Source organism: Capra hircus, chromosome 29 (assembly GCF_001704415.2).
Source record: "Capra hircus breed San Clemente chromosome 29, ASM170441v1, whole genome shotgun sequence".
NCBI classification, from domain to species: domain Eukaryota; kingdom Metazoa; phylum Chordata; class Mammalia; order Artiodactyla; family Bovidae; genus Capra; species Capra hircus.
The window spans coordinates 16,811,334-16,828,225 of NC_030836.1; the positions used below are offsets into that span (position 1 = coordinate 16,811,334).

At 49.8% G+C, this 16,892-nt stretch overlaps 1 protein-coding gene across 1 annotated transcript in view; it reads left to right on the plus strand.

Annotated features, from left to right (window-relative positions):
* The window catches only part of TENM4 (teneurin transmembrane protein 4), a 682,188-nt gene that overhangs the window by 607,690 nt on the left and 57,606 nt on the right, over positions 1-16,892 (plus strand). The window contains exons 19-22 of the mRNA XM_018043333.1: positions 2,078-2,339; positions 4,888-5,155; positions 7,149-7,292; positions 9,410-9,659. Of these exons, the coding sequence (XP_017898822.1) occupies positions 2,078-2,339; positions 4,888-5,155; positions 7,149-7,292; positions 9,410-9,659 (924 nt within the window). The remainder of the gene's footprint in view (positions 1-2,077; positions 2,340-4,887; positions 5,156-7,148; positions 7,293-9,409; positions 9,660-16,892) is intronic.

Sequence of the window (16,892 nt, forward strand, 5' to 3'; positions counted from 1 at the left end):
ATTGACTTAGAGTAGCAGCCCAAGGAGGGAAGGACTTAGGGTGCTCAGTGTACAGTCAGTTCAGAAGAAACTGACAGTGTCACTCATGCATCCATTCTGTAAACTGTTCATATAACCATGAAACACTGGGTGAAGTTTGGAGAGACTGAGCGAAATCGGTGTCCCTGGGTCTGAGTGAATGTGGGATTCCAGTGCACAGTCATGTGGGCTCTTAGGAGGAGTGTACATGGTGCAGAGGGGACCTGGGGAGGGGACTGGAATCCTGAGTGGGCCAGGAGTTAGCAGAAGCCCTTCCTCCAAAAGAGCAAGATGAGGACAGGCCTTGGAAATGCATCCTGAGAGTAAGAGCTGAAGGGCTCTGTCCAAAGAGACATCAGAGCCGGGAGGTGGCAGGTGGACAGGATCAACGTTTCCAGGTCCTAGAGGACTGTCCAAGGCAGAGGCAGACTAGTTTGAAGTCACCCAAGCAGGAAGAACAAGGCCTAGTGGCTAAGGCGCTGTAAGGAGAGGGAGCCAGGCTTACTCCGCCCACACACGCCCCCCCACCCCGCGAAAAGTCTACTAACAGCCAGGACTAACCAGAGACGAGACAGTCCTCCTGGGGCCAGAGCATCTCATCACTGGAAATTTGGCTCCTTGGAGGTGATTCTGTAGAAGGAAGTACAGCATCAGATTCGGAGAGAGGACTAGGTCAGATGGCGGTGAAGTTCGCTTCCAGTGAGTCAGCTGTTACTTGATTTTGAACTTTCTGTTTTGATGGGGGTGGGTCTGAATTAATCTTGTTGTACATTGAACGTGAGATCTTAAGAAGCAGCCACACACTCTACTTGACAAAGCAGACGCTGCCTGCAGAACTAGGGACGCATCTGGGCTTGCCGCTGGGCCTCCTTTGCCATCTTCTATAACGTGAGCTCGCCTGGTTTCTGGCCACAAAGCTGCAGAGTCCCCAGCTCAGACACTGTATGAGGCAGTGTTAGAAGCATGGGGCACAAATGGGAACTTGGTTTCCTGGGATTTAAAAAAAAAAAAAGCTCCATGCCAAGGCTTGAATGGACCAGTACCCTGGCAGGTTTGCCTGCAGGTGATGGGAATTAAGACGCTTGAGCCAAAAGCAGAGCTGCCAACAAGTGCCCGGCCATCCCCAAGGGGCAATGAACAAGGGCTGCGTGACCACCTCTCAGCGATACTGCCGCAGAGATCTCATCTCATCTCAGAGTTTGGGACCCCGTCTTCTGGTTCCCCTTTCACTTAAGTTACGGTGATTCTAACTGCACCCTCCTCTAAACTTACTTCACCGTTTGTAACTCCAGAAGCCTGGTTGAGTATCATAATCAGAGTTAAAGTTACTATTGTTGTTATTGTTATTTAGTTGCTCAGCCATGTCCAACTCTTTTTGCGACCCCATGGGCCTGTAGCCTGCCAGGCTTCTCCATCCATGGGATTTCCCAGGCAAGAATACTGGGGTGAGTTGCCGTTGTCTCCTCCAAGGGGTCTTCCTGACCCAGGGATCGAACCTGGGTCTCCTGCATTGGCAGGCGGATTCTTTACCACTGCGCCACCAGGGAATCCCTAAAATTGCGGAGGAGTCACAGAATCTTAATGACTTAAGAAGAATTTATTGGAACATTTGCCTTTTACAGATGAGACAGTTGAGAATCAGAGAGGCTAAATGACTTACCCAAGATCACACAGTAGCCCATGGCAGAGCCAGGACTCAGCTTAGGGCTCCTAACGCCGGGCAGGGCGTTAAACTTTCACTGAGTTCAGCTCTAAGAGGCCCTAAGTACCAGAAGTGCCACAGCAGAAGCTCATCAGTGGTCCTGTGTCCTGGAAAACGGTTCTCCATAGCAGGTTATTATTTGGTCTTGGCAAATTCTCTGTGGTGAATCACTTTCAAAACAGTAATGCCCTCCGGGATCTGGGTCACTGTGCGTGACTGCGGTCAGGTCTTTGAGGTGTTAGGGTCTCCCTCAGCAAGTGCTGAGACCCTTTGGTGTAATTTTTCCTCCTTTCTCTCTCTGCCTCCCTCCTCCTCTGGCTGCCGCTCCTCTCATTCACACCCTTCCCTCCCAAACAGCTTTGACCTGGTCACCAACGGCGGCGTCTCCATCATCCTGCGGTTCGAGCGGGCCCCCTTCATCGCACAGGAGCACACCCTCTGGCTGCCTTGGGATCGCTTCTTCGTCATGGAAACCATCGTCATGCGGCACGAGGAGAATGAGATCCCCAGCTGTGACCTGAGCAGCTTCGCCCGCCCCAACCCTGTCGTGTCTCCTTCCCCGCTGACGTCCTTCGCCAGCTCCTGTGCAGAGAAGGGCCCCATTGTCCCGGAAATCCAGGTACACCTGGGTTTCTGAGCTGCATTTCTCCATGCTTTATTTCATTTAGGGGGTGGGGGAGGATCTCAGAGACAGGGGACAGAGAGAGCCATCAGCCCACCACCCGAAACCGGCAGCCAAGACCCCACAACGGGGTGGTGTCAGGCTATGATGACCACCCCCTTACACATTTAATACACGTGAGCCCTTTAAAGTGCCTGGCATCCTCCAACACATAATAAATCCCCACTCCCTCTCCACTCTGCCATCCACTTCACTTCTACGTCCCCTTTCCCCAACTTCCATTGTCTCCCCTCTCTCATTATTTCTGTTAAAAATAGCGATGATAATTTCCACCAAGAGGAGTGAGACAGGAGGTCCCAAATGTTTGCATCACACTGAAGATTAAATGAGAAAACATGTATGAGATGCCTCACACAATATCTGGCACCTACTAAGTGCTCGACAGATTTTATACCAGTATTATTATGAAGATTATTTTACATGCTCCGCCTTCAGGCTAGTTAATGAGTGCTGTGGCTCAAATCCATGCACGTAAGTGCTTTACTCCATTATCATTAAAAGGAAGTAATTTGGAAAAATGCATTTTAATCTGATAGAAATCAAGATAGATTCTCTGCCTCACATAGCTGTGTGGAGTTGAATTTCTTTTGCCATCCGGGCTCCGTTTCTCATGGCAGAAAGGAAGGCTGGGAGGGACAAGGGATGACAGTGCGGAAGCTGGAGGAGAAGCCCCAGCCGTCCCACCAGCCTAACGAGAGCTCTGGCCACCAGCAGCTTAATGATCTCCAGTGTCGCGGCAGTGGGGCGTTTAGACGTGTTCGTGCGTGTATTTCTTGCCTGGCTAAGCAGGCACATTTCTCTGCTGTGCCCTATTGAGTGGCTTCAGACGCAGCCCAGAGGAAGAAAATGCAGCAATTTAGGAATTCTCTTTGCACCCTCAGGTTGAAACTTCACTCCTTTTCAGAGATTCAGCGCCTGTCTCCTGTCTCTACCACCAGGCTGACCTTTCTTAGGAGATGGTTGTCAGTGGAGATGGAGCTTGCTGGAGAGGGATGGTTTGTTACTCAGCCCTGGTTTGGCTCCAGCAAGACAGCTTCCCAGGAGCAGGGACTTTGGGACAAATGAGGTGAAGGGTCCCCCTCCTCTTTACAGTGCTCCCTGGGCTGAATGTCTACAAGCCTGGCTGGGTCACAAACCTTGCTTATTATCAGATATCATGAAATACATGACATCTGGGTTTCCCCAGTCCTGTCATTGGCTAGCCTTTGCAAGTACAGGGAGATGTGCATTTTAAAGGGTGTGTTAAGGAAAGTATTACTAAATATGTATGAGCGCATCAGGATGGCACTCGAGCCCTGCTTTGCTTAGAACTTGTGAGCCGAAGCTGGGGAAGATTGCTGTCATACAGGCCCCCATCCCGGAAACATCATGTGTTCAGGATAATGGAGCACCAGTGAGAATTCATTACCATCTATGACATGGACAGAAAGGAAGAGGCCTTTCTTTGTGAAGGCCCAGTTCCCCTGTGAACACGAGAGTAAAATAATCACTGTCCTTTTAATGGATATGTTAACCTCAGTTGATTTGACGTCCCCTTCTTGAAACAGCCCAGAGCATCAAGCCGATAAAAGTTCTCCCCTTCAGCCACATGCTCGGCGTCTTGGCCTTTCATTTCAGCGTCCTGTCTTGGAGCTGAGCTCTTTGCCCTAGCAGGTGGAGCACTGCCTTCCCCACCACGCTGCTCCTCCAGCGCAGCCTTGGAACACGCAGGCTCCGAGCAGCCCGTCTGCCCTCTTTCTGCTGGTGAGCTGGGGCCATTCGCTCCTGGTCCCTGGCAGCCTGTATTGCCAGCCCCGCCTAATGGCTCCATCAACATCTCGTAGCCTCTGTTCACCCTCCTGAAGAGGAAAGTCGCTTGTAACAGATCTTACCTTAGGAAGGTTTCGAGAGAGCAGCAGTTCTTCTAGTTGAGACAGCTCTCCACATTGATCCCAGGGCAAGGTCTGTCTTCACAATGCCCCCTGCTTCCAGCAGCAGCAGCAGCAACAGCCACAGTACCGTCATCCCGCTTAGAAACATTTATTGGGTAACCATTATGTGCTAGGCCATATATATACGTGACCTTCCCTGGTCCGCAAACTAACCCAGTGGGGAAACTGCAACACCGAGGTTCCGTGGGTCTTCTGGGCTGGCGCAGCAGGTGAATGAAAGGTGACGTTGAGTATTTTTTACACGCGTTATCTTATCCTCTCACTAATGCAGTGAGTTGAACATCGTCATCCCTGTTGAAAGGAGGAAGAGCCAGAGGCTCAAAGAGGCAGGGATGTGCCACTTGAGCATGCGCCCCAGACACCAGACCTCTGGCTCTTGTCTTCCTCCCCCACTCCCTCCTCCCTCCTCCTCCCACTCCTCTTTGCAGTCTGCTTCCTCCTCCTTCCCCCTCTTCCTCCTCTGCCCTTCCAACACCCACAGTCCATGGGGCTGTGGCCGCCTCCCTTCTGCCAGTGATTCCGTGACCGTCACCCACTGTGATCTGTCTCTCCAGGCTTTGCAGGAGGAAATCGCCATCTCCGGCTGCAAGATGAGGCTGAGCTACCTGAGCAGCCGGACCCCCGGCTACAAATCTGTCCTGAGGATCAGCCTCACCCACCCCACCATCCCCTTCAACCTCATGAAGGTCCACCTTATGGTGGCGGTTGAGGGCCGCCTCTTCAGGAAGTGGTTTGCCGCCGCCCCAGACCTGTCCTATTACTTCATCTGGGACAAGACGGACGTCTACAACCAGAAGGTGTTCGGGCTCTCAGAAGCCTTTGGTAAGCCTCCCCACTGCAGGCCCCAGCGCCATCCTCAGGAGACAGGAAGGTTTAGGGGAACAGGGCTCTTGGTTTTCTGCCCTTGTTTGATCCTTGCTCCAGTTTCATTCCCTTTCTAGATTCATCAAAGGCAGAGTGAGGAGGCAGAGAAGAAGTAATGTAAAAAGAAAGGAGAGGAGGGGAGAAGGAAGCAAGATAGGCAGGCAAGAAGAGGGTCTGTTGAGCATCTGCTCCGGGGGGTGAACTCTCTATACACTGATATCTCAGTTAATCCTCACAACCGCCCTGTGAGTCAGAACGTGTCCTCGTATTCTGCACGAGGAAGCTGAGGCCCAGAGAGGTGAGGGGACTTCCCAGGGCTGCACAGGGATGGAGCTGGGCCGGATTTTCCCCAGAGCTCCCCTACAGTTTTGCATTCCGCCCCCTTCCCACTGGGGATGCTGGGAGCCAAGATGCTGTCCCTCGCTGTTCACAGTCCCTTCTGGAAGCCAAGGTGCTTCTGTGGTCTTTTCAAAAGCAATGAAGCCTTGCCACCTCTTTCAGGTGACGTGAGAGCTCTGAGTGCTCTCCAGCCCGTCAAGGCCTCTCTGCACAGACACTGGGGCTGAGGGTTGCTTTCCTGAGATGACTGGGGACCACAAAAAAAGCAGAGAGTGGCTCCTTGCGGGGCTCAAGGTCACAGGGAGGAGACCACAGAAGCACGTTCCAGCACATTCCGTCCTGCTGTGGGGAGCCAGCAGTCTCTCCTGGCACCTAAAGGAAGCTCTAAAGAGCTGCCCAAGTGTTAATTCCCATCTTGAGCATGTGGCAGGGTATTGCCCGCTGGAAAGCAGTGTCTGCCCAGAGAGATACTCGGAAGAAACAGCATTCCTGTGTCTGCCAGTCCCTTTCCATAGGGCGGTCACAGGGCTTTTCACAAACCCAGCCTTGGGGAGTCCTCCATGGTTAGCCTGCCCCCCAGTGATCCCCTGAGGAGGCCTGGATCCATGGAACAGAAGTGAAACTGGAGATTTTCAAGTTTTGAGACCTCAAAGCAACTTCCATCTTTCAGAGTACCCTAAAGGAGCTCCTTTTCCATGTATTCATTATCAGTGATTTTGGATTTTTTTTTCTTTGTTCAAGTACTTCCATGTTCATCAATAAAAATGTGATAAATGGGCCAAAAAAATAGAAATAAAGTTATCCGTAGTCCTATAAGCAAATAAAACTACTTCTTAACATTAAAATTTATTTTCTTTCTTCGTGTATAGTTTTTTTAAACTTTGATTTAGTGCCGTATATAACCAGTCCTTTAACTCAGCATTAGCCCTTAAGCACTTTCCACGTCACCCATGACCTTCATAACCACCATTTCCAGGGGCTGATATTCCTCAAGCGGATGCTCTTGGTTTGCTCAACCTCTCATCCCCTTTCAACCTTTAGATTACTTCCAACTTTCCACTATTATGAATAACACTGCATGAAGACTTTAGTACCTAAAGTATTTTCCATACTAAAGACCATTTCCTTGGAATCAGTTGACATGGGTCCTTAAAGTATTTAGAACATTTGTTTAACATTTCCTAATGATGTACCAAGGTTTTACCCTATGGCTCAGATGGTAGAGTCTGCCTGCAATGCAGGAGACATGGGTTCGTTCCCTGGGTCGGGAAGATCCCCTTGACGAGGGAATGGCTACCCACTCCAATATCCTTGTCTGGAGAATTCCTCGGACAGAGGACCCTGGCGGGCTAGAGTCCATGGGGTCACGAAGAGTCAGACGTGGCTGAGAGACTAACACTTTCACTTCACGGTGGTGTACCATCACACCGCAAAAAAGGATGTTCAGGCTCAGCCTCCCTGGGTTAGTGTTGCATATAGATCTCATTGCCACTTAGGAATCTGATCCTTCTTTCTTTTCAAACCAAAGACAAGCAGGGGCCTTGCATGCAGGTCTAAAGCCAAAGAAGAGGCTTTGCTCACGTGTGCATTTTGAGCTTTTTTTTTCCTACAGTTTCCGTGGGTTATGAGTATGAATCCTGCCCAGATCTGATCCTGTGGGAGAAAAGAACAGCAGTGCTGCAGGGCTATGAAATCGATGCTTCCAAGCTGGGAGGATGGAGCCTGGACAAGCACCATGCCCTCAACATCCAAAGCGGTGAGTGGATTAGTAGAATTCCAGGAGCCAGGCCATGGTGTGAGTCTTGTGTCATGTGCTTTGTTCCCTGTGAGGCAAAAACACACGTACACACACACTTCAAATTCCATAGGCTCCTGTGTGATCCACTGGTCAGAAGGGTTAATATAAATACTCCTTGGCAATCTGCTCTGTACTCGTCCCTGCTGGGCACCGGGGATACAGAAGTGAAGGGCTTCAAGGGCTTACACTCTGGGCAAGACAAACACTTCTTAGGCAGTTTTCACACCATGCCATGGATGGTGCCGTCACAGAGGGAAGCTGGGAACACTGTGGGGGCTCAGAAGAGAAGCCCCTGACTCAGCTTCTTGGTTCAGCAGGTTGTGTCTTTGGAGAGAACTTCCAAACTGGGTCTCCAGGGCTCTACAGCATTAGCCGTGTATATCCAGCAGGAAGGACATTCTGGGCAGAGAGCGCAGTCCATGCCAAAGCCCTGAAGCCTGAGAGAGGAGTGATTGGAGAGAAAGGATCACTGCGCTTTGAGCACAGGGTGGAATGAAGGGAGTAGCAAAAGCTGGAGTGGGGGCCTGAGCAGCTGGAGTCCCAGGTAGGAAGATTAGGACCTTCAGCTCCACCCAGAGGCAAACCTCAAGCCTCTGAAGGGGTTATAGCATGGAGTGCCACTGGCAGATCTGTATTTTAAAGGTTATTTATTTATTCATTTCCTTTTGGTTGCAGTGGGTCTGAGTTGCTGCCTGCAGGCTGTCTCTGGTTGTGACGAGCTGGGGCTACTCTTTGCTACCATGCACGGGCTTCTCATTACAGTGGCTTCTTTTGTTGCAGAGCGCAGGCTCTAGGCTCACGGGCTCAGTAGTTTTGGAACATGGACTTAGTTGCCTCGCATCATATGGGATCCTCCCAGACCAAGGATTGGACCCTGTGTCCCCTGCACAGGCAGACGGACACTTAACTGCTGGTCCACCAGGGAAATCCCAGATATGTATGTTAGATAGCTCCCTGGGACTATGTTTCAAGATTGGACAAGTAAATATGGTGATGATGTCAGATCTGTCCTACCTAATCTGTAAATGCAAGAATGCCCATCAAAGCCACTGCGTATGGGGGGCAGGGATTAACAAACTAATTCTGAAGGCTGTAATAAAATAAAAATTTATAAATAGCTGTGGCACTCTTTAAAATAAGAACAAGAAAGAGGCACTTGCCAGATGTTAAGCTATCTTAGGAAAACCATAATACCTAAAACTGTGTGATGCTGTTTACAGGAACAGATAAATAGATTCCATAGGCTAGAACAAGGCGTCCAGAAACTGACCTGTGAGTAGTAGTTAGGACTCGGTTTGGTCATAAGTGTCAGAAAAGCCAAAATAACTGCAAACAGAAGTCTGGAGGTGAATGAAGTCCAGGGCTAGTTTAGACTGAGTCTCCTTCATGCATGTCTATGAACATCTCTCGGTATCTCCTCTATGTCAGGTTCTGTGCTAGGCACTGAGATACAGAGGGGGAAGGACATTGTCTCCACACCTGAAATGGTAAAGAGAGGACAGATAAGTGTCATAAAGAATTCTGTGCTGTGCCATTAACACCAAGGCAAGATCCTCCACCTACAAAAAATCACTACTTGCTGATGCTTACCGTTTTAGTAATAAACTATTTTTTAAAATAAGGTATGTAACTTCGGGTTTTTTAAGACAGAAAGCTATTGCACACTTTAAAAAAAACAGCTCTGTGCTGTGATGGAGACACAAACTTGGCCCGTGCAGTGTGTACAGTTTATTTGAGAGTCAGTGAAGCTGAATGGTTCAGAGCCGGGATTCAGAAGTGCTCCTCCTGTCATCTGTGTGATGTCATACATCAATACATGATGTCGGGGGTCCCCTGTCAATACTGGGAGGGTAACAGCACCCGTCCTACAGCCTTGCCCTGGGAATTCTATCAGCAGAGCAGCGTGTGCTGTCCAGGACAGCCTGGGTTTCCTTATGGGGTGAGGCAGCCTTGGAGCTGGGTCTGGAAGCAGTAGGCAGGGATCTGGCATCCCTTGCAAAACCAGGGCAGCTCTGCAGCCACAGGGAGAGCCACCGCAGCCCCATCACTGACTCCGTTCCTCTGCCCTTTCCCAGGCATCCTGCACAAGGGAAACGGGGAGAACCAGTTTGTGTCTCAGCAGCCGCCTGTCATCGGGAGCATCATGGGCAATGGGCGCCGCAGGAGCATTTCCTGTCCCAGCTGCAATGGCCTCGCCGACGGCAACAAGCTCCTGGCCCCCGTGGCCCTCACGTGCGGCGCCGACGGCAGCCTCTACGTGGGAGATTTCAACTACATCCGAAGGATCTTCCCCTCCGGGAACGTCACCAACATCCTGGAGCTGAGGTATGTTCGGTGAGGCCTCCCCCACGGTTCCTAGCATGTCCCTTCACCACCCTATGGGCCCACCTGGCAGGACCCACTGGCCCGAGAAGGGGACAAAGCAGAGCCTCCCCGGTCACTTCCCAGAGGCTGACCTGTGAGCTGGAGGCTCTGAGGCAGCCAACGCCGCTCTCCACGGGGCACGGAGATGCAGACAAACCACCCTGGGGACAGGGAGACACCCTTGCTGTCCAGATGATGGAGGAGGTGGCCAGCCACTGAGTTAGACTCCTTGGAAGCCCTTCAATCTTTTTCCTGCTTCCTGGCACCAAACCGAGGCTGCAGTCGGTTAGAGATGGGGGAGCCCACCCTCCCTTTCAGCAGAAACTGTGCTGGGTTTCTCAGGGCTGTTTTAGAGAGTAGACTCTGCCCATCTCCTGGGCTGGAGTCCATGTGAGCAGGATGGGCCCTTGAGCTGGGAAGTGACCAGTGGAAGAGGAAACTCTCTCTTCCAGGGCCTCTTCTATTTGCCTGGTGTTAATAAGACCACTCTGCTATTATTATTTGCTATTATTTACTATTAATTATTACTATTGCCCTTAACAAATAAGATAAAGGAGACTCAGGGAATTTAAGGAACCTGCCCAGGGTCCAGCTTGGCAGACCCAAACCCAGAAGGCCACCACACAGCTCTGCCTCACCAAAGCACCGTCACGGGGCCCAGAGGGGGCCACCTTGGCTGAGCGCCATGTTTACTTATCCCGGAGGTGAGTGCCCGCTGAGAACCCCTCTCTGCAGGGCACACGGGAGAGGAGGGGAAGGCCGGCCGGCCGGCTGGCCACAGCCGTCACCGCCCTGCAGATGAGAGCACTGTGTTCACCCACCCGACCCACAGTGGGACAAAGGAAGTGGGGAGCTCTTTGGCCATGAAAAAAAGCAGAAGCTCACATTCTGTGGACACAGGAAATCAGACATCAGGTGGAATGAGAACCAGGCCGTTGACAGGAGAGTCTCTGCCCATTTTGTTTTCTCTCTTTTACGAGTCTGACCAGCATAGATACCTGCCAGGGAGACGGGAACCCTTGAGTGTATTTGCTTCAGTCCTCTAGCTGCTCCCCTTGTCTTCCTCTTTCCTGTGCCTTAGTGGAGAGAGAGCCGTAGGCTAGGGGTCAGCCCACCTTGGCAGAGGAACTGAAACCGGACCACTTACCCTCTCTGGATTTCCATTTTCACATCTTCTAAATTAGAGACCCCACTTTCCTGTCTCCCTGCCATAGTTGTAGAGAGATCATGGAAGAAAGACTGTAAGGGAGGGAGGAGGAAATTACATTGGGGGAAAAAATAATTTATTGATAGGTTATCATCTCAGGATATTTCCTTCCCGTCCGCTTTCCCAGGACTGTTTCTCTGTGTCCCCTTCTCCCCTGTAAGCAGAATGTAGCTCCAATTCTCCATTCTATCAGGAGGACGATCATGGTGGGCCACACAGGTCTGGGTCACTCTCAGTAGGGCAGCGTGCACAGAAATGGAGACACAGCAGTGAGCGTATCTCTGAGTGCGCATCTCCAGGCAGGGGAGGAATTGACCATGCCAGCCTCTGGCTTAGCCCTGGTGCAAGCAGCCACCCGGGTCAACCGCACCCTCTTCTGCTAGAGTCAGCAGTGTTGGTGCAGGTGAAACCATGCCGCTTCCGTGATATGTAGCTGCTTATAAGTGAGCTCACTGACAAGTAATATCCAATATGAAATATATCAGTGTCAGAGCTGCTAAGTCTTCATTACAGTATTGTACAGAACCATTGCTGTCAAGTTTTCAGGCTGCTAATAATACTTCTAACCCTGTTGCTAACACTTCATTCTTTCTTCTATTCCCTGCTGTCCTGTCTTCTGTCAGAAATAAAGATTTCAGACATAGGTAAGCCAACCAGTGGAGAATTTCCTGTCTCTCCCTGCCTTGTTGCATGCTGTATGGTAAGCTGCACGTGTCAATTTCAGATTGCTCCGTGGCAAATGACTCCTCTGTGATTGGATCTGATTGGGGGTACATCGGCTATAGTGAAAGAAAGTCATTAATAATGGTGAAGGCGGGTAGGGAGAGCCTGAGCTCCTTTCGTCTCTGGCACAACGCAGCATTTATTTTGGTCGTTTGTGGACATGACAGGCTGAGTAATAGGGGGAAATTTTAACCTTGGCAGAGTAATGTGCACACCCTAGTCTGATTATCCTGGGCATGAAGGAGGAGATTATCCCCACTGCGTTGAGTGACTTGGAGGATCACAGTGGGAACGCCGTGAGAAGGACTCAATCAGGCAGAGATCCTGGCAGAAGATAGGCTGCAGATTCGTCCGTCTCTGGGCATTCCAAGTGCCTCAGGTTTGGAGGCTGGGACACCAAGGGACCGCTCCAGGAGGTCTGCCAGCAAGGCCAGATGGGGGAGGATGTTCAGGCCATACATGCCACCCACAGGGAGAAGCCCCAAACAGGAGCTTTGTCACAGAGTAGATCTGTTGTGTAGGCTCCCAGTGGCCCTGCAGCAAGCAGCAGTGGTCCTCGTCAGACACACTGACGTCCCCGGGCTGTGGCACTCGTCTGCCTCCTAGGTGACGGTCACCTCAGAGTCCCCATGCGTCCGGGTGGCCTGGCAGCAGCCATGGCACATGGGGGTGGCTTGCACTACCACCCACGTGGCTCTCAGTTACCTGGTGGGTGCAGATCAGACTGGCACGTGGGTGGGCACTTACTTGAGATAAGGACAGTAGAGAGTCAGACAGATCCCAATCCAACAGTGAGTATGTCCGTGTCTGTGTAATTATAGTAATAACATGGCAATCATATATATTCTTTTAAGATAATAATAGTAATGTGTAGAGGGCACTTAATGTGTAGTAGAAAGCAGGTTAAGCATTTTACATGGATTATAGCAATGCACCCTCAGACCGCCTTTGAAGTAGTTTTTCATGAAACATCCAATTTACAGATGAGGAAACCGAAGCTCTCAATTGTGTGACCTTGGAAAACTGTTTAAATCTATCTGAGCATTAGTTTCTAATTTGAAGATAATAAAATCTCCCTTGGAGATTGTTATATGGGATACAGAGGCTATTTATAAAGTATCTAGCGTTGTGCCAGGCACTCTAATGAGTTGTTATTTTTATTATTGTTATTGTTATTATTGTTATTGTTACTATCATTATCGTCATCATAACAATTAGATGATGATGATTATGTCGCTGTCTATCCTGAAAAGGAATTCAGTCTTCTTACAACCAAAGACACATGTATTAAAGTAAATTAAATAGAATTTGGGAACAAAAGAAAAAAAGGAGAAAACACATATATGTGATTACACATCAGATAGGACTCTGAGCTTCCTAGCAGTCAGATTAAACAGAGAAGCATAATTGTTTTCAGGGTTTACGTTACCAGAAATGGGAAAATATGCCCCCTTCTCAGAGGAGCAGTATTTTTCCTGACACTGAAATAGAATAGAGGTATCCAAAGAACTTGGTACGGATGTTACTGAACTATGAACTATATGTGCCCTCAAGTTCAGTTTTTTAGCAAACACAGTACATTTCATATGAAGATCTTAGATGGAAACCTAGCACTTCCCATTAAAACCTCCAGTCAGTGGTGGTGACTGCCTGGGCCACAGCTAGGAGACGGGGGGACCTAGCTGGCAAGAGTCAGAAGCCAGGGTGCTCGTCCAGCTTTGCGCGCATTCGTGTGGCCTTGGGCTGGTCACACAGCTTTCCTGCTTTCCAACGGCATCATCTATGAATTGAGTCCTGATTTTGGTACCTCTCGTTTGTGCAGTTTAGTGATCTTTTTTTTTTTTTTGCTTTTATATAAATTTTTTTTTTTAATTTTAATTTAATTCTTACAAGCATTCCCAAACATGAACCCCCCTCCCACCTCCCTCCCCACAACATCTCTCTGGGTCATCCCCATGCACCAGCCCCAAGCAAGCTGCACCCTACATCAGACATGGACTGGCGATTCAATTCTTACATGCCAGTATACATGTTAGAATTCCCATTCTCCCAAATCATCCCACCCTCTCCCTCTCCCTCTGAGTCCAAAAGTCCGTTATACACATCTGTGTCTTTTTTCCTGTCTTGCAAGATCTTTTGATGTACCCATGGTGTGATTTCAGAGCTGGCTCCCTGCCCTCTCTCAATTCATTGTTTTCTCAGGTGCTAAAACCTATTTTGAAAGTGAACCAAAGGAGAAGGGAAAAATGGAATTTCTTTCTGCCTTCTAGTTTTCTAAGGACAGTCAGGAGGGAGAAGACCTGGGCTCCAGCTCTGATTTTAACTGGCACCTGGATACTGGCAAATCCCTCCCTCTCTTAGAGCTTTAGTGTTCCCATCAGTAAATGCCAGAAATGGAATAAAGAAATTCTGAAATTCCGTCCTCTTAATCCATTAGCATTTACTGTTCCAGCTGCTCCAAAGAACTAGAGGCTCAGGCTAGGACTCAGCCTACGTGGGTGTATCTCTCTCTCTCTCTTTTGCCTTTGCAACCTTAATTCAGCCCACAACTCTATGCTGCGCTTGCTCAGCATAGAGACCCCCCAGTCCCCTGGGCATTGTCCTCCCTGCCTTCCTTGAGGGATTAAGGGTCCTCACCTCCTTCCAGATCTCTCCTCTAGGGTCATGGAGGAATGTCTGAAGTCTGTTGTTCAGAAGTACATCTGAACAACAAATCTCTGTCAAACCCAGCTACACATACTATGTTAACTCGAAGAGTTTCCTTAGTTGCCTCAGAAAATAGGTTAGACAGACAGTATTAAGTATGACATACTGGTGTTTTTCATTGTGCAGTAACATTGTCCTCAAAGTAGCCCTTGGAAGTAGTTATGATTATCCCTATTTCTCAGATGACAAATAATTGAGGCTCAGAGTAATAATTTGCCCAAGGTCACCTATCACGTGGGTGACGGGGCTGGTGTTTGAACCCCTGTCGGTGTGGTTCCAGTGCTCAAGCTCTTTCTACTAGTTCCAAGAACCAGTGGATTAAGGTCTGCCAAGGCTGCTACCTGATGTGGTCAAAGGACACCCCTTTGCACAAAGCAGGTCTTATTCTGAAGGAGAGGGAAAATCCCCGCTCGGAACAGGGGATAGGTTGCCTTTGGTGCCAAGAGACTCCTGGGCTCACAGCTCCTACTAGGAAATTCTCTACATTGTCCAGATAGAGGTTAGAGTGAGGCCCACTGCAGCTCATTTACTTCAGGATTAATACCTTATAGCCCCTAAGATTTTGCATAATTTCCAGAGGCACCGAGGTTGTGTTTAAGGAAGTGGGAAAGAATTCAGGTCCTCAGGAACTCCTGCGCAAACTCTGGCAGTGGAACTGTGAGCCCGCTCTGTGCCCAGCCCTGCCCCAGGATACTGCGGATCAGAACTGGATCAGACAGGGTCCCTGTCCACAGCACCAGGCCTGGGGTCTCAGCAGTGGGCCATGTCCCATCTCTCACATCTGTGGTTTGCAAAGTATTCTAAGGAAGGCCCCACTCCTCCGAGTACAGATAAGCAACATCGGCATCCTCTGAGAATTCATTAGAAGCGCAGACTCTCGGACCACACCTAGAACTGCGAAGCTGAAATCTTCATTTTAACATGATTCATGAGCACGTCAGAGTTTGAAAAGCTCTGCTCTAAAGGCATGGTTTCCAAAGCCAGCTGGGCCTCAGGAACAACCAAGTGATCTTCAAGGGACAGATACCCAGGCCCTTCAGATGTGATGGGTGAGGGTTTTAGAAAAACAGAAAAGTTTTCCAGGTGAATCTGATGTGCAGCCGTGTTGAGAACCATCACCCTACGATCCTTAGCAGTGGGTGTTTCCTGTCTGTAATCCCAGAGAAACCAATAGGCATTTACTCACTGATTCATACAGTTAGCAGGCCTTTCTGGAACACTGACTCTGTACCAGCTCGGAGCTAAGCACCAGGAACTTGAAGCCTGCCCCTAAAGAGTCCAGGATGTCCTTGAGGAATCAGACAGCCAAGCAGAAAGGGTCTTAAGGTGCTGGAGGTACTGAAAGTATAATATGCTGAGAGTCTGGTGGAGACACAACAGAGGAAGGAGGGGCAAGCAGAGACCCCAGAATCCGGGAGAGGTGGGTATTCCAGAGGAGGTGATGCTGGAGCTAAGTCCTAAGAGATGATCAGGCGCCCTGGGCGAGGAAGGCAGAGGAGCTTCCTAGGCCCTGAGGAGCAGCTCGGGGAAATAGAGCGAACACAGACTCTGGCATCCAGCCCATCAGAGAGAAACACCATCCTGCCACTTAGCACTTTCTGGGTCTGCTCAAGTTTCAGGGTTCTAAACATCTCTCATCTCAGGTTTCTAAAGCAGTTTTGTTTTTTTTTTTTTAAATAAGCACCTGCCTTCCATGGTATTTGTGATGAAAAGGAGGTGGTGCATATAAAAGGCTGGCACCATGTCTGGGACAAACTGGTGCCCGGAGGTGGCGGCCGATGCTTCCACACCAGCAGCCCACGCATCCGCAGCTCTGCCCCCAGGACTGGGGGTGCAGCTCCTGGGAGAAGTCGGGGTGCCGCTCCCAGTGCAGGTGGCCCGAGGAAGAAGCGAGTGGAAGATTGTCCAAGAGCTCTGCCACCTGGAAAGGGCCACTGAGCTACTGAGCTGGATCATTTCACTTGATCCTGATGATAAGCCTGTGAGCAGAGCAGGGCAGGGACACCAGCATCTGAGGCTAAGGAGCCTACTGCTGGAAACTTTTAGGTGGCTTGTCCAAACTAGAACCCACATTCTCTCGGTTCAAAACTAGTGCTCTTTCCCTTACGGTTAGCTGATGAAACCCCAGCCTCAAATTTGTTCTGGGGCACAAAAGAGGGGGCCGCTGAACAGTCAGCCAAATGCCACCCTCTTCTGGAATTCACCGATCTGAGAAACGTCACCTAAGTGGCGCTTCTCTGGGTCGATGCAGAAAGACGTGAGCCAAAATCTTGGGATGGGGGGGCCTACTCTCAGTGGACAGGGGCCCCACCATATTCCTCAAGGACCCAGTTTCTGCCTTGATGAATAGCACCTGTTTGTTATGGGTGATATGAAAAGAAATTGACCTCCAGCCATCATCAAGAATCTGAAAGCTCAAGGCTGCCCCAGCATTGCAGAGTAGGATCTAAGGTCAGTGCATTATATTTAGCCAGAATCAGTGTCATCTGGGAAAATTAAATCTGTCACTTGTTATAGGGAAAGTCACAGGGGACATGTCTAGCTAAATAGGGCATCTC